The sequence below is a fragment of the Girardinichthys multiradiatus genome, chromosome 5, assembly GCF_021462225.1.
Source record: "Girardinichthys multiradiatus isolate DD_20200921_A chromosome 5, DD_fGirMul_XY1, whole genome shotgun sequence".
Lineage (NCBI taxonomy): Eukaryota > Metazoa > Chordata > Actinopteri > Cyprinodontiformes > Goodeidae > Girardinichthys > Girardinichthys multiradiatus.
The window spans coordinates 37,844,347-37,866,864 of record NC_061798.1 but is presented as its reverse complement, the minus strand read 5'-3'; the positions used below and the strand labels follow the sequence as shown (position 1 = coordinate 37,866,864).

General features: G+C 39.2%; 1 protein-coding gene across 2 annotated transcripts; it reads right to left on the bottom strand.

Moving 5' to 3' along the window:
* Window positions 1-1,713: 1,713 nt before the first annotated feature.
* On the bottom strand, window positions 1,714-17,677 carry LOC124868838 (apolipoprotein L3-like). 2 transcript variants are annotated; one of them, XM_047366461.1, is made up of 11 exons: window positions 17,542-17,677; window positions 12,500-12,613; window positions 12,234-12,335; window positions 10,473-10,574; window positions 9,863-9,964; window positions 8,541-8,624; window positions 8,416-8,449; window positions 7,741-7,792; window positions 3,871-4,000; window positions 3,511-3,699; window positions 1,714-2,369 (listed from the first exon to the last, which is right to left on the bottom strand). In XM_047366461.1, exons 1-11 carry the CDS (start codon window positions 17,551-17,553, stop codon window positions 1,944-1,946), a joined length of 1,347 nt encoding a protein of 448 aa, XP_047222417.1. In that variant the 5' UTR covers window positions 17,554-17,677; the 3' UTR covers window positions 1,714-1,943. The 2 variants fall into 2 exon arrangements, with proteins under 2 accessions (XP_047222417.1, XP_047222418.1); XM_047366462.1 differs by lacking the exon at window positions 10,473-10,574.
* Window positions 17,678-22,518: the final 4,841 nt, after the last annotated feature.

The window sequence follows — 22,518 nt, the reverse complement described above, 5'->3', positions numbered from 1 at the left end:
TGAATTACTGCATCAATGCAGCATACCATGGAGGCAATGAGCCCGTGGTTCTGCAGTGTTTCCTTGAGATTCACATTGGACCTTAACCAACTTGGGTTTTGTGCCACTGCACTTCTCCAGACTTTGGGACCTCGATTTCTGCCAAATATACCTCCATTTAAACGCAATTAAGTCATTTTCGTGTTTACCATTAGGCTTCTGACATTGTCCCTGGACAGTTTTAGCCTGTGACCTGCATACATCTGTGTGTGGTTGCTCTTGAAGCACAGTCTCAACACCTTGTAAGCTGCCTGTAAAGTCATGGCTTTGCTTCACATTCCTCATGTTTTCCTACTACTAAACATTTGATTAATATGTTTGGATACAGGAATCTAGCTTTGTTAGCCTTGTGGTGGGTTCAGTGGCTGTCAGCTGGACAACTCCTAAATAAGTAGTCTTCAAAAGATTCTGGCAAAACTTCACCTACTTTCGAGATGCATGGAGAGGGACAACAATCTGGTAAGGTGAAGACTCCAGCAACACTTGAAATAAGTCAAAAGTCTTCCCCATGACTGTTTAGGTCAGTGGTGCCCAAAATCCTTAAGGACCAGTGTCCTGTATGTTTTAGATCTCATACTAGTGCAACACACCTGAGTCATGAGCAGGCTCGTGATAATGTTGATGTAATTCTGAGGACCTAATTAGGTCATTTAAATCAGCTATAGGGGAGCAATATATTTAAAACGTACACCCTTGAGGAGTAGGACTGAGGCCATACCATTGCCATAAAATAAAATTTCTGTATTAAAAATCAAATTTTTTAATTGGTTTTATGTGATATTATTATCTTTTAACAAACCGACTTGTGTTTTTATGATCTGTAAGCCGTTAACATAAAGTAAATGTTTGAAATATGACTCAGTGTGTCTTTTTCAGTACCAATTATTGAAATAAACTAACCTTTAAATAACAAATTTAAAATAATATTTCAATTTGTTGAGGCACACTGAACAGGTGTGTATATATGGAGTAAAAACCAGGTGGAGGAAGGAGACAGATTAACCTGGAGCAGGTGAACCGAATAAACTTAATTGACAGACAGAACAAAAACGTGGCTGCGAATTAAGTTTATTCGGTTCACCTGCTCCAAGTTAATCTGTCTCCTTGCTCCACCTGGTTTTCACTCCATATATACACACCTATTCTGTCATTCATTGCGGAAACATTTTTCTCTGATCATGTCTTGTTCTCATATCAAGTCTTGTTTTGTTGCTCATGCCATGCCTGTCTCGCCTGCCCGTTTGTTGTTTTGTTCCTGCCTCCTGCTGTGAGTGAGTTTTTTTTTAATTAAACCTTTGCACTTACCATCACGCTGCCTGCTCGTCTGCATTCTGGGGTCCTATATCTCGCAAACCATAACATAAAAACATAAAAGGAAAAAACCCGAAACCAAAAACCAAACAACCCCAAATCATAACACACACTTGTTAATATTCAGGTGTAAGTTCAGATAAATTTGATTTCCACTCCACAGCGTAAAGTTCTGTCTGCTGTTTGTTTCATCGGCAGTCTCTGGGTTTGGTTGAGTCTGTTTAGGACAGTTGTTGGCAGATCTAGAAACTGGGCACACATTAACCTGGAGCCCTTTAACCTACATTTATAGTTTGATTAATGTAATATATAGACAACACAACTATACTGAACCCAGACACAAATAAGCAGGACTTATTCTACTGTGATTGTTGATCCTTCATTGAGTGCAGAACTTTATTAAGAAAGCTCATTCATAAAAAGCACAGGAAGTATCAAAAATACAATAAGCCAAAGTAAATACAGACTTATTTTCTAGTGTTTATAATCATTACATTAATGCTGATTAAAACATTTCAAAACTTTGCATTAATCTTGAAAAAACCCAACCTGTTCTAAAACCATAAGCTCTGATAAGAAAGGATTTATTGTTTTTAAACATGCTGACTGAACACATCCTTTGTATCATTGAGCTCTTTCAATCCAAGTTCAAGGTCTTCCCCTAGTGTGCGGAGCTTCTTGGCGAGCTTCGACTCGAGACCCTTCTTCACCTTCTTTCCATCTTTGGTGAAGTAGTAATTCATACCAATTGCAAAGCCGTCCAGCACACCAGAAGCACTGATGCTCCTCTCTGAGGAAATGGCACTTGCCTCCCCTATAGCCAGCTCCACTGCTGAGGCTGCTTTCTCTGAATCCATCATGTTATTGTCCATCATGTCTTTGAGAAGAGACACACCATGGTGCTTCAGCAGGTCTATGCCTTCATTGATGAACTTCAAGCAAGTTAGAAGTTTTTCATAAACATCCTTAAACTCCTGTAAGGTTTTGTTGATTTTCTTATTGTCCTGATTTAAATTAGCCTGGAAAAACAGATTGTACAAGTTTAGCTATTACACAGAAGCATTTAGTGCATTATTGGTCGTGGTGCAGTTTTGGGGTTTGTTGTACTAATAATAATAATTAGGTGCATCTAAAAAAAACGACACTTTATTCGCTTAACTTCATTAACTCAGAACTCCTATCTGTATTTCTTGTAGTTGCGTCTTTCTATGAGTGTTTGGAATATGTTCAGCAACATTTAATAATATTGATAATAATAATATTATGTGTACATGTAATACCTAATACTATTTTATAGTTGTCAGCTGCAGGCAAAATAAATATATACATTTTACAAAAGGTAGATAGAAAACAAAAGTACCGGTATAGATTTTATTCTGTATACCCAAACAAAAGCACAACAATATGTTGATGTGGAGTCCCCTTTGCAACATTAGTAATGCAAAGGACTGCTCAGACTGTTGTATTCAAGGTGCAATGCATTTCCATTATGCACACCAAAGTAGTATTTTGTTAATTTGGTGCAAACACACTTGCATCATACACCCACACCCAATTACAATATCTTGTACAAGTTTTCAAACACTTTCAATTTTTCCACATTGTGAAGTTACTTTCCAAACATTTTATGTTTTTTTATCAGATTTTCTATGATAGAGTAACACAAAGTAATATATGTATATATTTGAAAGTAGAAGGAAAATAATCTATAGGTTTGAATGTTTTTTTACAAAATCTGAAAAGTGTAATTTGTATGTATTTGCTAATATCACAGTGCCAAAATAGTTCAGTTACTGTCCAAACCTACATTCAACTGAGAAGACTTGAAAGTTGCTGCTCACATTCTTCATCCAATCTAACTGAGGTCAAGCTATTTTGCAAAGAAAATGGGAAACAATTTCAGTCTCTAGATTTGCATAGTAGATACATCACCCCAAAGTATTGACCATGTATCATTTTCCTTCCACTGTTCAATTATGTGTTACTTTGTTTTGGTCTATCATAAAATCTTAATAAAACACAGTGAGTGACAAAATGTGAAAATGTGCTAAAAGGTTCAAGTGTTATATATCTGATATGTCTTTACCAAGGACAGTAGTTGATACGCATAATATACCCTTTAGGCGCAAAAGTGTCTTATGGACACCACCTAAAAGTTACCTTGTTTGCGATGGCTGCTGATGCACCAGTGACACCGCCGGCTGCAGCCACACCTGCTCCTACAACAGTAAGTGCCAGTGAGGCTCCAGCTGTGAAAGGGGCCAGAATCACGCCGGCGGCTGCTGCAACCCCTCCCGCCACTGATGATGCACCCCCAGTGATGCCAGCAATCTTTGTTCCCTTTGAAACCTTATAGTAAAATAGTTTCCACATTATACAATGAACTCACCTCTGCCCAAGGTAAATAGACTTTCATTAAAAGCAGAAAGATAGCAGTTATCTACACTCTGTAGGCTTCTGATTTGCATATTTGGACATTCACTTTTTTTTATTGTATAGAACTGTACAGTGTAACATTACCTTGTCCAAGTTGTTAGCGATGCATAGTAGCTCCGAGATGAGATCCTTAAGCTCCCCACCATGTGCAGCCATTAGCTGGATGTATTCCTGGATTGCTTTGTACAGATGCTCAGCTTTTATATTAATGACCCTTGAACATTACAAGGATGTTTGAGTAATTTGAACATATTCAGTTCAGTGAAATGGGTTTAGCAAAAGGTTTATCTTCTATACACCAATTTTTGAGCAAATTCTGGAAGAACAACATTGTAGGCTACAGGTTGAAACAGTGTTTTGATCTAGCTTTGAATTAATAAGTTATGGTTTTCAAACTGTGCAAAAAGTAGCAATGTTAGGATTTAGGTTGCCATTGGTGGTCAGTCAGTCAGACATTTTCGACCGCTTCTTCCATAGTGGGTTGCTGGTGCCTATCTCCATTAGTCTATGGGTGGTGAGGAGGGGTACACCCCGGTGGTGACCAAATGGTCACCACTACAGTGGTGACTATTTTGAGGACGATCAAAACAAACAGAAGCTAACAACCATGTACCAGGAAAAATAGCTGACACCCTGGACAGGTCTTTCGCTGGTCACAGACAGGACAAACAACCACGTACACACTCATTCACACCTAACGGCAATTTATAGAGACCTAACCTAACAATCATATTTTTGGACTGTGGGAGGAAGCCGGGGTACCCGGAGAGAACCCATGCATGCACAGGGAGATGCAGAAAGACCCCTGGCCGGGAGTCGAACCCAGGACCTTCTTGCTGCAAGGCAACATTGCTACCAACTGCCGCCATTGGTGTGATCAACTATTTTTAAGTCAACTACAAAACTACTGAGTGCAGAAAAAGCTAGATATATGGGTTTTTCAAGCACATTGACCAAACTGAATCTGCTCAAGAGAAAACTGCAGTGGTGACTATTTTGAGAACGATCAAAACAAACTCAAGCTAAGAATCATGTACTAGGAACAAGAGCTGATGATTATTTATGCCATATCCATATATATCAGAATATAAAGCTGAAAGTCAGAATCAGTTATCTTGCCAAGTTCATGCACACAAACAAGGAGTTTGACTCCGGTACACTGACATCAAACATACAATGACTTTTAACCCAACCTATGTTCTTACATACAGTGGGGAGAACTAGTATTTAATTCACTGCTGATTTTGCAAGTTTTCCCACTTGCAAAGCATGTAGAAGTTTTTAATTTTTATCATAAGTACTCTTCAACTGTGAGTGACTAAGTGAATCTAAAACAAAAATCCAGAAAATCACATTGTGTGACTTTTAAGTAATTCTTTTGCATTTTATTGCATGACATATGTATTTGATACATCAGAAAAACAAAACTTAGTATTTGGTACAGAAACCTTTGTTTGCAATTACAGATATCAGATGTTTCCTGTAGTTCTTGACGAGGTTCGCATACACTGCAGCAGGGATTTTGGACCACTCCTCCATACAGATCTTCTCCGGACTTTCAGCTCCCTCCAAAGGATTTCAATCAAATTCAGGTCTGAAGATTGGCTAGGCCACTCTAGGACCTTGAGATGCTTCTTATGGAGCCATTCCATAGTTGCCCTGGCTGTGTGCTTTAGGTCATTGTCATGCTGGAAGACCCAGGCACGACCCATCTTTAGTGCCCTTACTGAGGGAAGGAGGTTGTTTGCTAAGAAGTATTACCAAGGGTGGTGAGGATAGCACAGGGGATTGGTGATGTCGTCTACTGACTCGATTTATGCTGCACGAGTCCAGAAAAAAGCCAGACACATTGCTACACTTCCGTCAGGAAAATGATTTAGGAACATTACATCAAAAACATTCAGAAACAGCTTCTTTCCCAAAGAAGTGAAGGCAATTGTCCCCCTGCAGGCAGACACTAAACTGACAATCAAACAAACCACCAGCCCCTCTCAGCAACAGCACAAGCTGCACTTTATGTAAATACTAAATACTACATGCCGCTTTCCATGTACATATGTTCTCCTTAGCTAGTGTTTTTAAATTTTGTAAGTGTCTATAATCTACATGTGTATCTTTTGAGCCGGGTCTCAGTTAAATTTCATTATGGTGACATAATGACAGTAAAGAATCTTGAATCTTGAAGATCTCCCGATACATGGCCCCATTCATCCTCCCCTCAATATGGTGCAGTCATCCTGTCCCCTTTGCAGAAAAGCACCTCCAAAGAATTATGTTTTAACCTCCATGCTTCATGGTAGGGATGGTGTTCTTGGGGTTGTACTCATTCTTCTTCTTCCTCCAAACATGGCGAGTGGAGATTAGACCAAAAAGCTCGATTTTTGTCTCATTATACCACACGACCTTCTCAGTTTCCTCCTCTGGATCATCCAGATGGTCATTGGCAAACTTCAGACAGACCTGGACATGCTGTGGCTTGAGCAGGGGGACCTTGCGTGCGCTGCAGGATTTAAAGCCATGGCGGCGTAGTGTGTTCCTTATGGTCTTCTTTGAGACTGTGGTCTCAGCTCTCTTCAGGTCATTGACTAGGTCCTGTTGTGTAGTTCTGGGCTGATCTCTCACCTTCCTCATGATCATTGATGCCCCCACGAGGTGAGATCTTGCAGGGAGCCCCAGACCGAGGGCGATTGACCGTCATCTTATACTTCTTCCATTTTCTTATTATTGTGCCAACAGTTGTTGCATTCTCACCAAGCTGCTTGGCTATTTTCCTGTAGCCCATCCCAGCCTTGTGCAGGTCTATTTTATCCCTGATATCCTTACACAGCTCTCTGGTCTTGGCCATTGTAGAGAGGTTGGAGTTTGATTGAGTGTGTGGACAGGGGTCTTTAATACAGATAATGACTCCAAACAGGTGCAGTTAATACAGGTAATAAGTGGAGAATAGGAGGGCTTCTTAAAGAAGAACTAACAAGCCAGTGAGAGCTGGAATTCTTACTGGTTGTTAGGTGATCAAATACTTATGTTATGCAATAAAATGCAAATAATTACTTAAAAATCACACAATGTGATTTTCTGGATTTTTGTTTTTGATTCCATCACTCGCAGTTGAAGAGTACCTATGATAAAAATTAAAAAATTCTACATGCATTGCAAGTGGGAAAACCTGCAGAATTGGCAGTGTATCAAATACTTGTTCCCCTCACTGTACATTTTTCAAAGATTGTTTAATTAAAAATATGATGATTTGATCAGGACTAATTCAAGTTGAATTTGTGAACTTAATTCAAAATGTCTATGTGGAAATCTATGTACATAATTTAGTTTTAAACTGTGTTATCTGAACTGGCAGAACACTGTCAAAATATATAGAACATGTTCACTAACAGAGATTGTACAGCAATGTCTGTGGGAAAGATTCAACGAGGTGGAACATTTTATTACAGTAGCTATGTTCTAAACATGCAGCAGCCATATTGGATTTAAAGGTCAGAGTTGGTGAGAAATGTTTGACTTTTACGCTTGAAACTCTAAAGTAAGGGGACATTCCTGTTTAATTTTTCAACTTGGAACATTTGAAATTGCAACGTCAGACTCAAAAATCAATCAGTTCTAGCACATCCTTTAGCTAAACAGTACAATAAGATAAGAACACTATGAAATACTTTTTGACACAAACATGCACACTCATACCCAAGGGCAATTTAGAGTAGCCCAATGGTTAATCTAACATTCATGTGTTTTGACTATGGGAGGAAGCTGTAAGAAACCTGGAGAGAACCTATACATGCACGAAGAGAACATCCAAAACTCCATGAAGAAAGACCCCAGGCCAGCATTCAAATCTAGGGCATTGTTGCTCCAACTGCTCCACTGTGCAGCTCTATTATATTCTGTTCTATATTTAAAAAAGTCCTGTATATAAAAAAAGACAAGATGTTATAGTCTACTTACTTTGGTTCTGATAATCCTTTAAGTTGGGGATCCCATGAAACTTTACTCCATGCTGCAAATTAATAAAACTACAGTTTAGCAACAAAAGGCTCCAGGTTAGTTTGTCCCTTTGCCAAATTCAAATATTCATATTGATCCATTTTATTGATACCTTCTTCTGTTTTGTTTCCTTAAACCAACAAATGTAACTTCTGGACTTAACTATTAGTTTATTTCTCTTAATCCTTTTAAAGTTATTTTGATTAGTTACATTAAATAAAAAGACATGCAAAATATCATGCATAGATTAAGTTATTTGTAAGTTATTTTATGAACGTTTTATATTTTGCCTTATTGTTATCAGTTGTGAGATTCCTGTTTGGGCCAGTCAGTTAATATTAAGTAAGATTCATTATAATCCCTTGCTTACCCAAAGGAACTATGATTGATCACCAGTTGATACATTTTACTTATTGGAATCGCATAAAAGCATTTTCCTATAGACTATGAGCAGATTATAGAAAATTAGGCAGTACAAAATGTCCCTTGGCTTCATACCTGAAAGTCAGATACGAAAATACAAATTTGGCAAAACTTTGAAATGGCGAACGGGTAAAATGGCTTTCACCTTCAACAAAATGATTAAATGTAATCACAGGGTATCAGAAGGTAAATTATTTCAGTCATGTCACTTACGTGTCATTTTCTCGTAGGAAACAGATGAGCCTTCCTAGTAACAGACAGACTGTTTATAACACACTTCAATGCTGCAGCTTGAGGATCTATTGAGATAAAATCTGCAATAAGTTGTAAGCACTCACCTGTGTTACAGTTTTCGGTTTTGGTTGCCGTTTTGGTGTCCTAGTTGGCAAAGGAGGACGGTGTAGATCACTGTCTTTAACAACCTTACAGGAAAAAATATTGACAGTTACTACGGTTGACAAACAATTGAGTCAGTTCTTTGCATTATGTTTCTTTGACCCCCATAACAAAATATGTGTGTGCTCAGCTTCTGCACTTTTTCAAGACATATACAACCAGAATTTACAAAGTTGACACACTGCGAGTTAATGCAAGAATTCTGCTCTGTAACAGTAAATGTTGACATTGGAATTTCTATGAAAGTTTGCTGGAAAATGATAGACTAAGTTTACCAAAGGTTTAACAAAAGTTGAGAAACCCCAACTTTCTTTACATTAGAAAACAGATGTAAACAGAATCTGAAATGAAACACACTTTACTAATAAACAAAAAATTTAGCATTTAACAGCAAAATGTTTGTGTTTTTCTTTTGTCTTTCTGAAACAGTTTTATTTTCTCCAGTATTCTGTCTTGACCACATCCTCAAGGGTGTAGAAGAATCCCCTAAACATTTCTGAATTTAAATAACAAACAAGAAACCAATCACCATATCTGTAAAGTAATACTTAATTAAAACCAAACACAGATTGCTAAATCTTAAATAATTATTTACATTTTTACATATAAATTTGAATTTGCAAAATGCATTTAATTTGCATTACTTGATTTTTTTTAAATTAGATTAATGTATTTGTTCTACATTAACCATGGGGTGTGGCAGTGGGATTATGAAGTACATGTTAACTATTAATCAGTCAACTCCTATCTAAATTTTTACATTTTTCAAAGTGCTAGCCAATGAGGAGGAGGAGAAACCCTCTTTAAAGCAGATTTATTATTTAGTTCTAGGAAATTTATTATTTACATTTCTAATAAAATTGCTCTCAAATTGTAAAGCATGAAAACCTCTATTGTTTGTAGTTTTATATCTCCCACCAGGCTATTGTTGTGAATTCTGAGTTTAATTCTCAGATTGTCTAATCTGATTTATTGCTAAATACTAATAGCCATTATATTGAGGGATTTCAACATGTATATAGACACCAAAACTGAAAACCTAAATGTTTCCTTCAATTCTACTTTAGAGTTATTCGTCTTTACCTGAAATGTTTACAACTTTACCCACTGCTGTCAACATAAACTTGATCTTGCACTGACAAATGGCATACACAAGTATGAACAAACAACTACATCTTTGTAACCATTTCTGTCTCACCCCCTTGTATATACCATACAGTTTAAGCTCACCGACGTTTCTGACCCTGAGAGAAAAATATATTACCTTCTCCTTCTCTTTGTCATCAGTGGCTTCAGTTCGTCCAGAATTTTGTCTTGACCATGTTCTTCGAGAAAGTGGCGGTGGACTAGAATCCCCTAAATATCTCTGAATTTAAAAGAAAAACAAAAGCCACAGTCACCACATTAATAAACAGAATTTTAATCGAAACCAAAGAGAGATAGCTAAATTCTGAAAATGACATATGTGTACTTATACATACTGCAAAGCACAAACACCTCTTCTGTTGGTAGTTTGGTATCGTCTACTATGCACTTACTGACTTCTCAGAGTTGTAATCTGGTTTAGTGCTAAAAACTGTTAAAGTCATTAGAGTGGAGAATGTTGTTATTCATGTAGGCACTGAAACTAAACACCTAAATGTAACTTTTAAAGATATTTTAGACAAATTAAATGTAACTTTTAAAGCTCTTTTAGACAATTTGGTATTACCCAAAATGTTTACAGACCTAAACACTCTTTAGCTGACATATGGCATAGAGTTTAAACATATCATATTATTTCCACACAAGCCTGTCTAATCTGCCACTGAGAATAAAATCATCACCGAGTGTCAAATACTACAAAAGTAAAAGTTTAACTGAAAAATGAGTACCTCCCGCTCCCTTCTGTCATTGAAGGTTTCATTTTGTTCAGAATTTTGTCTTGACCATGTCTTTGGTAAAACTGGTGGTGGAGTAGAATCCTCTAAATATATCTGAGTTTAAAAGAAAAACAGTCACCACAGTCACCACATCAGTAAACACAATTTTAACTGAAACAAAATGGAGACAGCTATTTTTGAAAATCAAATATTTATATTTTATATTTATCCAAACTGCAATGCACAAACACATCATCTGTTGGTAGACTGCTATCATCTACCATGTACTTACTGACTTCTCAGAGTTGTAATCTGGTTTAGTGCTAAATAATGATGAAGTCATTATAGTGTAAAAGTTTAATATTCATTTAGACACTGAAACTAAAAAACTAAATGCAACTTTTAAAGCTATTTTAGACTAGTTTTGTATTATCCAAAATATTTACAGACATACACACTCCTGTTAACATACACTTGATCTTATACTGACAAATGGCATAGAGTGTAAACAAATAATTCCCCACAATCCTGTCTAGTCTGCCTCGAGAGGAAAATCCTCACAGTATGTCAAATCCTACAAAAAGTAAATGTTTAACTGAAAAATGAGTAACGTCTGCTCCTTTCTGTCATTGGAGGTATTTTGTCCAGAATTTTCCCTTGATTATGCCTTTGGTAAAACCTGTGGTGTAGTAGAATCCTCTAAATATATCTGAGTTGTAAAGAAAAACATTCACCACAGTCACCACAACAATAAACATACTTTTAACCAAAACCAAATGGAGAGAAGATTGATAATGACACATTTATATTTAAGTTCAATTTTGCAAAAGTCATTTAATTTTTAATGGTTTGATTTGTCAAAATATTCTATGTTATTTGTTTTGTTGTTTTACTGAAACCTGGATGCAGCAAGATGATTATGCTAATATGAATAAGTCAACTCCTTCTCACATTCCTGAAAATACTCCATGGGGAGGAGGAGTAGCTGCAATATTTAAAACATGTCAGCCCTTGGACCATTATTACTTACAGTTCAGTCTCTCATATGGCATAGAGTGTAAACAAATAATAGTATTTCCTTACAATCCTGTCTAGTCTGCCCCTAAGAAGAACAATCATCACAGTGTGTCAAATAGTACAAAAAGTAAATGTTTAACTGAACAATTAGTACCTCCCGCTCCCTTCTGTCATTGAAGGTTTCATTTTGTTCAGAATTTTGTCCTGACCATGTCTTTGGTAAAGCTGGTGGTGGAGTAGAATCCCCTAAATATCTCTGAGTTTAAAAGAAAAACAGTCACCACATTCACCACATCAGTAAACAGAATTTTAATTGAAACAAAATGGAGACAGCTTTTTTTGAAAATCACATATTCATATTTTATATATATCCAAACTGTAATGCACAAACGTCATCTGTTGGTTATTTCCTATCATCTACCATGCACTTACTGACTTCTCAGAGCTCTAATCTGGTTTAGTGCTAAATACTAATGAAGTCATTATAGTGGAGAATTTTTATATTCATTTAGACACTAAAACTAAAAACCTACATGTAACCTTGAACGCTAGTTTAGACTAATTTTGTATTATCCAAAATGTTTACAGAACTACACACTCCTGTTAACATACACTTGATCTTGTGCTGACAAATGGCATAGAGTGTAAACAAATAATGTTATTTCCACACAATCCTATCTAGTCTACCTCAAGAGGAAAATCATCACAGTGTGTCAAATACTACACAAATTAAATGTTTAACTGAACAATTAGTACCTCCAGCTCCTTTCTGTTATTGGATGTGTCATTTTGTCCAGAATTTTGTCTTGACCATGTCTTTGGTAAAACTGGTGGTGGAGTAGCATCCTCTACATATTTCTGAGTTTAAAAGAGAAACGGGAACCACAGTCCACATCAAAAAACGTAATTTTAATCAAACTAAATGGAGACTAAAATCTTTTGATAGATTTCTTAAATTTGTGCATTAAATCTTTTTATTTGCAAAATTCATTTGTATTATTATACTTTAGTACATCCCAAACCTGTGAAGATTTAGTAGGAGACTGAGGAGTAGAGACACATTTTATCAGCTTTTCATCCAAAGCATTAGATTGAAGGTTAGGCCTACTCCTTGGAGCAGCAACAGGACGCCTTGGCTGCAAAAAATAAACAAACGCCACTTATTTGTGCACTTGATGGTCACATTCTATAAATTATTTTCAGCTATGACTTTTCAGAAAGAGTTATGTAGGTGGCTAAATGTATTTTGATATTTGTGCTATGCAAATTTCGAAGAAAAAGTGTGACAACTACTATTTAAGAACTCTTAGCCTAAGTAAACTACTAAGTGAAATAACTTGCTTCTATCTGAACTCAAACACCATGATTGGCATTTGAGACTTACAGAAAAATGGTAACTGCAAAATGTTTGGGAATTTTTTTTTATAGTACTCATTGTGCTAAGCTCAAATCTGGACACGGACCTGTTCTAGGCAAAATATATTAATCTGAAGGTCCATCAAGTCTCCAAAGTATGAATTTAAAAGGATTGTTCAGATTTCTTAACTGTTGGGTCATTCAGTATCTTATCTTTAGATGATAACTCTCTGGGTGTATTCACAGTGATGAAAAAGATGTTTTTTCAGCTAATGGCATGTCAGAGCAGTGCCAAAACAATAATACGCTTTAAGCTAAAAATGCTGTAGTGGTTACATACATGTTTTATTTTACCTTTAAACCATAAACATATTTGCATCAGACTGTTTTAACTTGTGTGTAATTAATATTTACACACAAAAACTACAGAAGATTCTGGTCCAACAAGGAAATGCATAGTGAAAAACGGAATTTGCAAAGTGTATCTGGCCAGAGTAACCATCTAATAAAATATAAAAAATATCCAAGTGAATGCTATCTTATTGATTTGGGAAGGGCCTTTCATTTCAGACTCCTCTGGAAGATAAGCTCAACACATTATGTTTTTCTGTAGGGTGTGGTCATTGTTAAACATCTTTTTGTCTGAACAACACTAAAATGTTTTTGTATTTTTGTATGTGAAGTAAAGAACGTGTTAAGTGCAGAATTAAAGCAATACCCAAGCGTGGCTTAATTTAAAAAGTATTACAAAAATGTGTCCCTCCTTGAACCGCCACCTTAACGTGGTGGAGGGGTTTGGGTGCTCAAATGATCCTAGAGGCTATGTTGTCTGGGGCCTAAATGCCCCTGGTAGGGTCTCCCATGGCAAACAGGCTCTAGGTGATGGGTCAGACAAAGAGTGGTTCAAGAATCCCTCATGAAGAACAAAATATCGAGGCACGTGACGTCGCCCGGTACGGCGGAGCCGGGGTCCCACCCTGGAGCCAGGCCTGGGGTCGGGACTCGTCGGAGAGCGCCTGGTGACCGGGTTGGTCCTCGCGGGACCCGGCCAGGCCAAGCCCGAACGAGAGACGCGAGGCCATCCCCCAGTGGGCCCACCACTTGCAGGGGGAACCGTGAGGGACCGGTGCAAAGAGGATTGGGTGGCGGACAAAGGTGGAGACCTCAGCGGCTCTAGGGACGTGGAATGTCACCTCGCTTGAGAGGGGTTGGACTCTCTTCTACTCTGGAGTGGCCCACGGGGAGAGGCGGCGGGCTGGTGTGGGTTTGCTTGTTGCCCCCCAGCTCAGCCGTCTCGTGTTGGGGTTTACCCCAGTGGATGAGAGGGTCGTATCCCTGCGCCTTCGGGTTGGGGAGAGGTCTCTGACTATCATTTCAGCCTACGGGCCGAGTGGTAGTGCAGAGTATCCGGCCTTCTTGGCGTCCCTGTCAGGGGTGCTGGATAGTGGCCCTCCCGGGGACTTCATTATTCTGCTGGGGGACTTCAACGCCCACATGGGGAACGACAGTGACACCTGGAGAGGCGTGATCGGGAGGAATGGCCTCCCCGATCTGAATCCGAGTGGTGTTTTGTTATTGGACTTCTGTGCTAGTCCATAACGAACACCATGTTCAAACATTAGTCCATCAGTGCATTTGGCACCAGGACATCCTAGGCAGGAGGTCGATGATCGACTTTGTTATTGTATCATCAGACCTTCGGCCGCATGTTTTGGACACTCGGGTGAAGAGAGGGGCTGAGCTGTCCACTGATCACCACCTGGTGGTGAGTTGGATCCGCTGGAGGAGGAGAAAGCCGGACAGACTTGGCAGGCCCAAGCGCATAGTGAGGGTCTGCTGGGAACGCCTGGCGGAGCCCTCGGCCAGGGATGTATTCAACTCCCACCTCCGGGAGAGCTTCGACCAGATCCCGGGGGATGTTGGAGACATAGAGTCCGAGTGGACCATGTTCTCCGCATCTATTGTCGATGCTGCTGCCCGTAGCTGCGGCCGTAAGATCTGCGGTGCCTGTCGCGGCGGCAATCCCAGAACCTGGTGGTGGACACCGGCAGTAAGGGATGCTGTCAAGCTGAAGAAGGAGTCCTATCGGCTGTGGTTGGCTTGTGGGACTCCTGAGGCGGCTGACAGGTACCGTGAGGCCAAGCGTGCTGCGGCCTGGGCTGTGGCAGAGGCAAAAACTCGGGCCTGGGAGGAGTGCGGTGAGGCCATGGAGAAGGACAACCGGTTGGCCTTGAAGCGATTCTGGCATACCGTCCGGCGCCTCAGGAGGGGGAAGCAGTGCTTCGCCAACACTGTTTATAGTGGGGGCGGGAGACTGCTGACCTCGACTGAGGACATTATCGGGCGGTGGAAGGAGTACTTCGAGGATCTCCTCAATCCTGCCATCACGCATTCCGTGGTGGAAACAGAGGCTGGGGACTCGGGGTTGGACTCATCACCCAGGCTGAAGTCACCGAAGTGGTTAAAAAGCTCCGTGGTGGCAAGGCTTCGGGGGTGGATGAGATCCGCCCTGAGTACCTCAAGTCTCTGGATGTTGTAGGGCTGTCATGGTTGACACGCCTCTTCAACATTGCGTGGCGGTCGGGGACAGTGCCTCTGGACTGGCAGACTGGGGTGGTGGTCCCCCTTCATAAGAAGGGTGACCGGAGGGTGTGTTCCAACTACAGGGGGATCACACTCCTCAGCCTCCCTGGTAAGGCCTACGCCAGGGTATTGGAGAGGAGAGTCCGACCGATAGTCGAACCTCGGCTTCAGGAGGAGCAGTGTGGTTTTCGTCCCGGCCGTGGAACACTGGACCAGCTCTATACCCTCTACAGGGTGCTCGAGGGTTCATGGGAGTTTGCCCAACTGGTTCACATGTGTTTTGTGGACCTGGAGAAGGCATTCGACTGTGTCCCTCGTGATGCCCTGTGGGGGGTGCTCCAGGAGTATGGAATTGGGGGCCCTTTATTAGGGGCCATCTGGTCCCTGTACGAGCGGAGCAGGAGTTTGGTCCACATTGCCGGCACTAAGTCGGACCTGTTCCCGGTGCATGTTGGACTCCGGCAGGGCTGCCCTTTGTCACCGGTCCTGTTCATAACTTTTATGGACAGGATTTCTAGACGCAGCCAAGGGCCGGAGGGGGTCTGGTTTAAGGACCAGTGGATTTCGTCTCTTCTTTTTGCAGATAACGTGGTCCTGCTGGCCCCCTCTAGCCAAGATCTACAGCATGCGCTGTGGCGGTTTGCAGCCGAGTGTGAAGTGGCTGGGATGAGGATCAGCTCCTCCAAGTCCGAGGCCATGGTACTCGACCGGAAAAGGGTGGCTTGTCCTCTTCAGGTTGGAGGGGAGTTCCTGCCTCAAGTGGAGGAATTTAAGTATCTCGGGGTCTTGTTCACGAGTGAGGGAAGAATGAAGCAGGAGATCAACAGACGGATCGGAGCGGCTGCCACAGTAATGGGGGCGCTGTGCCGGTCGGTCTACGTTCCTACCCTCACCTATGGCCATGAACTTTGGGTCATGACCGAAAGAACGAGATCCCGGATACAAGCGGCTGAAATGAGCTTCCTCCGTAGGGTGGCCGGGCACTCCCTTAGAGATAGGGTGAGGAACTCGGCCATCCGGGAGGGGCTTGGAGTAGAGCCGCTGCTTCTCCACATCAAGAGGAGCCAGTTGAGATGGCTCGGGCATCTATACCGGATGCCTCCTGGACGCCTTCCTCGGGAGGTGTTCCAGGCACGTCCCACCGGGAGGAGGCCCAGGGGACAGCCCAGGACACGTTGGAGGGACTATGTCTCTCGGCTGGCCTGGGAACGCCTTGGGCTCCCCCTGGAGGAACTGGAGGAGGTGTCTGGAGAGAGGTACGTCTGGGCGTCTCTGCTGAGTCTGCTGACCCCGCGACCCGGTCCCGGATAAGTGGAAGACGACGAGTACGAGTACGAGTACAAAAATGTGAACAACTCACAGGAAGGAACAGGACCTATAAAAAGCTGTCCTTTGTATGTTTGTATGTAAATTTCCCAGACTGGAGTTGTCTTTTGGTGATAAAATGATTACTGCTCATACCACCTCAACAGAACCTCATTTAAAAACTGCCAACCATAATAAATAGTTTTGCTCAACAACAATTTGCAGTTAAGCTGGCTCATCCAGGTTTTATACAGTAAGAAAAGAATGTCATAATAACATAAATCGTTTTTGAGCAATATTCTATTTTAGGTTTTTACACAGAAAATGCAACAATTGTTCATTATGGAATGCAGCTGGTTGCAAAAGTGAATGAAATAGATGGTTTTGATTTGAAGGACTTCATACATGTTCCAATAACTAATCAGATTTATTAAATGCTTCATGCTGTTGGGTGTTTTCTAAATATGCAATTAGTATAATGAAAATGTGATATTTAACCCCTTAGTGCAGTAATAAACAGGAACGGTCATTGTTCTGGACATTTAAAATGCTACAAAATATAAAGGTTGCTCCGATCTCAGTGCAAAGATTTGCTCTCTGAGACTTGAGATTATTATAATTTTAACATTTATGAGATAAGCTACAATAAAACTAAAAGTTAAATGAAAAGGTCTGTTAATTCTCGTTACTTAAAACAAATGAAATTTAAACATTATACAGAATATACAGAATAGTTTTATGTCCATCATTTTGATGATGCAATATTATGTACTAGCAAATATAGCAATAAATTAAAATTCTTTATAACTTGTTTCCTTACCTGGGACATCATGTAGCTTGTAATATCTTGTTGTTCTGTGTTCACTCTGCTTTCAGAATGGTCAACTTAAAGTTGTTTCTTACCAATGAATCTTACAAGACCGAAAGCAAAATGAGTATGTAACATGTGGCTCAACTGGTAATACATTTTAGACATACGCAGTTAACACTGCATAAAGGTAAAGGGGTTGGGCCAGAGAAAAAAAAAAAAACCTTTGAAAAATATTGGATACTGGATGAACCTGCTCAGCCTAAAGTGCACAAGCAAGGTTAGATTTAAAGATACAAACTTCTGTGCAAGTGGAAAGCCAAAATCATGGAATGTTAATTTAAATGTTCCCTGACATTCTGATCAACTTACGCAAAAAGCGCGTCCGTTAAATTTCTTTATATAAATTGTCAAAGGGGGTGCTGATGAGTTTATCAAAAATTATTTTGTTATAAGTTGGTTGTATTTCTGATAAATACCGACACTAAATACCAAACAGAGATTGATCATGTCTATGTTGTTTATCAATATTAATAATGAAGTACTGTTAATACATGTATTTAATTTGAACCACAGTTATGTCTCTTTTACATGATGGTGCATGTTGAATTAGCATCAGGTCCAGTCCAAAACGTTTTCATTCAGCTACTTATAGGTACCATTCCAAACCCTTTGTGAAGTGCCTTGAGACGACTTGTGTTGTGAATTGGCGCTATATAAATAAAACTGAATTGAATTGAAAAACAATAATTAACACAAAAGGTACTGTACTTTGTAATGTATACTTTGAATTTATAAGCATTCAGACAACACGTCTTCTGACCATAACCCATAATTAGGATGACAAAAACAATGATGCATTGATTCAGAGATGTCATCAGCGAGAAATAAGCATATGCTTGGCAAATCTAAAGAATTCAGCAGTTTTAGTGGATGAAGGCATCTTTCACACACAGATATTAAGCAGGACTCAGTCCAATGTTATGGTTGAACCTTGTCTTCAGTACTTTATTAAAAAGAAGATGAATAAAAAAAACAGGAAAAGCAAAATCAACAAAATGTCTCAAAGGAATGTAAATAAAGACTCCGTTTCACAATCATTAAATCTAACTTGATGACACATTTTAAAGCTGTGTAATTATTTACACCCTAATGTTGACCCTCAACCTCTACTGAAACCACGGGCACATACCCCAATAGGAAGAGACTGATTGTTATTAAATGTGTCTACTGAACATAGCATTTATTTTCATGAGCTCTTCCAGTCCAGCATCAAGGTCTTCTGCTAGTTTGTGGATCTTTTTGGCGAGCTTTGACTCGAGACCTTTCTTCAGCTTCTGTCCGTCTTTGTCTTCAGTGAAGTAGAAATCCATGCCGATTGCAAAGCCTTTCAACATTCCAGAAGCATTGCTGCTCTTCTCTGAGGCCATGGCATTTGCCTCCCCTGTAGCCAGCTGCACTGCACAGGCTGCCTTCTTTGAATCCATCATGGTTTGATTGAGAGAAGCTACACCATGTTGTTTCAGGACGTCCATGCCTTCATTAACAAGCCTCAGGTAGGTTAGAATTTCATCATACCGGAAATGAAAGTCATTTAAGGTTTTGTCAATTTTCTTCTTGTCTTGATTTAAGTTGGCCTGGGAAAATAGATTATATAAATTATTATACAAACGGTTTAAACTAATGATGGCTGGTTGTTTGATGTCTGTGTTTATATCTTTTATTTGCAATGATGATATTGAATAATGAATGCCATGGTCAAAATATTACACAGCGATACTTAATTTAATTCCTGGTCACTCTAGGTCTCAGTTTAAAAAAGACAAGCACTGTCATCAAAATAGAGAGGTGGGATGAGGATAAAATATATTTTTGTCAAATACACCTGTAATACACAGGCAACTATGTAAGTGTATGCATTTTTTATTTTTATTTTCAACTGTCAACACTTTTTTCAGTTGTCGCATATTTGTCAGATGTAAGAGATACTAACAAATAAAGTAGTTGTGCAACAGAAAACATTCTTTTTTTAATTAAGGAAGATGTAGGACAGAAGAGAAAATTATTTCAATACACACAAATCAGAAACAAAGACTTAATCTTTGTCTAAAGCTTAGTTTGCAGATTACCTTGTTTGCAATGGCTGCTGATGCACTGGTGACACCGCCGGCTGCAGCCACACCGGCACCAACAACGGTAAGGGCCAGAGAGGCTCCTCCTGTGAAAGGGGCCAGAATCACCCCAGCAGCTGCTGCCACCCCTCCTGCTGCTGTTGATGCACCTCCAGTTATTCCAGCAATCTTTGTTTTCTTTGAAACCTTAAAGGAATCCAGGTCATGTTTTAAACTTTGTCATTTCAAACACAATCCAATTCACTTTCAAAAATATTAATACATTTTATATAAATAGTCTTTTTTATATAAACTAATTTTTTAACCTTTTTGTCATTATAAAAAAATCAACTTACCTTGTCCAGGTTCTCAGAAATGCAGTTCAGCTCATTGATGAGCGACTTGAGATCCCCTCCATGTTCAGATATCAGTCGCATATACATATTAATGGCTTTGTAGAGGTTTTCAGCCTTAGCATTGATGATTCTAAAATTTTAGAAAAACACTTTACTCCGAGTTTATCATTTATTTCCAGGAGTTCCTTTACTTTAATCTATAACAATGGAACTTTAAAGAAGTATTTCATATACTTAGGATATGTTTATGAAACAATCTACTTTTTTACATAATGCAAGGTTAATTTGGACAGAGTCCTCATTTGAAAAATGCTTTTTATGTTTTCTCAGGTTATCTTTGACATAAAAACTGTTAGGTCTGAAACATTTAAGTGTAACAAAACAGTAAAAATGGGTTAAAAAACATATATTAAAATATATATTTAAATGTTTGAGGGGGAAAACATTTTGGGGCAGTTAGATTAAAAACTACACAGAATCTCCCTTTGAAAGGTCCCAAACTAAACCAAGATGACGGTACAGCTTCCGTTATCAGTAATATTTATATTTGTGTGTTTATTAAAAAATCTAAATAATATACTTGCCTTATCTCTGAGGATCCTCTAAGTTGGAGATCTCTATATAGTTCTTTCCATGCTGTGTGAACAAAACTGCAATTTAGCAAACACTAGATTCTATGAAACAACATCACATCGGAAATTACTGACTCACGTTTCATCTCCTCATCAGCTGGAGATGCATCATCGTGGTGGGAGAAAAGCATTTTTTTACCATCACTCAGATGTTCTAATTGCATCTAAAACTATTATTGGGCAATAAGAGATTTTAGTGATTACCAGGGTCTCAGCTTCTTCCGTAAGCTGCTTTTTTGGTGGCTTAGCTGGCAGTCGAGGAGGTTGGGGGTTAATGCACTCCAAATTCAACTTAAAAAAAGGCAACAGTCAGTTTTATTGTTAAGTTTGTTCCTTCTCTTTTATCCTCTATAACGGTTTGTGTGTGTGATCAGCTACTTTGTTTATTAAGAATCAGAATCAGAATCAGAATCAGAAAAGCTTTATTGCCAAGTACGTTTTTGGACATACAAGGAATTTGTTTTGGCGTAGTCGGTGCAATACAGTACAAGTTAAACAGTACAAACATATCTACAATATAATATAAATATATGTGCACAGTTTTAAGTGAGTGAGAGTAAATATAGAGCAGTATAAGATGCAAGAGCTTAGTTCATGCATGTCCTTCTCTCTGTATACCCTTAACTAAATATTGTCAGAAGAATTTCTTCGAAATTAATTATCAAATAATCACTTTCATCAACTGTTTGCAGAAAAATAATTAAAAACAAAACACTGACAATATCAAAAAGGGAATTCTTTACCAACAACTCAAATAATAAAATATTTCATAAAAAAACTGATACATTGACTTGCTCTCTGACAATGATGATTTCATTTGGTTCAGAATTTTGTCTTCCGACAAACGTCCGTGGGGACACCGGAGGTGTAGTGGAGCCCCCCGAACCGCTCTGAGGGTTGATGACAAACAATAACAAAAGACACCATATCAATGGTAGAATTTAAACAATATACTGATTGCCAAAAGTTTAGTAATGAATCATACTTTTACATATGAGTATGAATTTAAAGGTTTAATGTCATTTGTGTAGCACAAACCTGAGAAGATTTAGTAGGAGACTGAGGAGGAGTGGAGCCATATCTCAGCTGCACATCATTCACAGAGTGCACTGGAAGGTTAATCTTTTTCCTTGGAAGAGGAACAGGAGGCTTTGGCTGCAAATAGTAAGGCAGGACATGTTTATTTGTACAGTCCCAGTCATATACAAGGTAAGCCAAAGTACTTTATGGGAAAATAAATAAAGGTATAGAAAAATACATTGAAGACACAAAATACATTTAAAGAATTATAGACATAAAAGGGAACATTAAAATGCAAAATAAGAACAACGAAATATGTATAACATGATAGAAATCAACTAATCTATTGCCTTTAGCTACAATAAGCATAATTCCTGATATATTAGTTGGCCCACAGTTTCTGCACAACTTTCAAGGAGTTTGGTCTAAAGCTGAGGGCATGCTGCCTCCACTTGTTTAGTTCTGGTCCAGGGAACACTAAGCAAATGGGTCTCTTAAGCTGAGGTGCCTAGATGGTTCACCCCCATCAGGCAGAGATTTATTTTTACCCAAGACCATTCAGTGCCTTTAAGACCAATAACAATATTTTAAATATTTTCTCTTACAAATAGGGGCCCAGCACAGTGATTTACAGACTGGTGTGATGCGATTCATTTTCCTGGTGTTGGTCGGGACTCTGGGAGCAGCATTTTGGATATGCTGGTGTTGCATAATTGACTCTTCTGGTCAATCTTACATAATAGATTTTTAATCAAATGAGAGCCCAGTAAAGAGACAATTACAATAATCTAACCTCCCAAAAATAAAAAATATGCACCATCGTTTGGTTTTGTCACAAAACCATTGGTCCCGGCATTTTTTAAGCTGGTC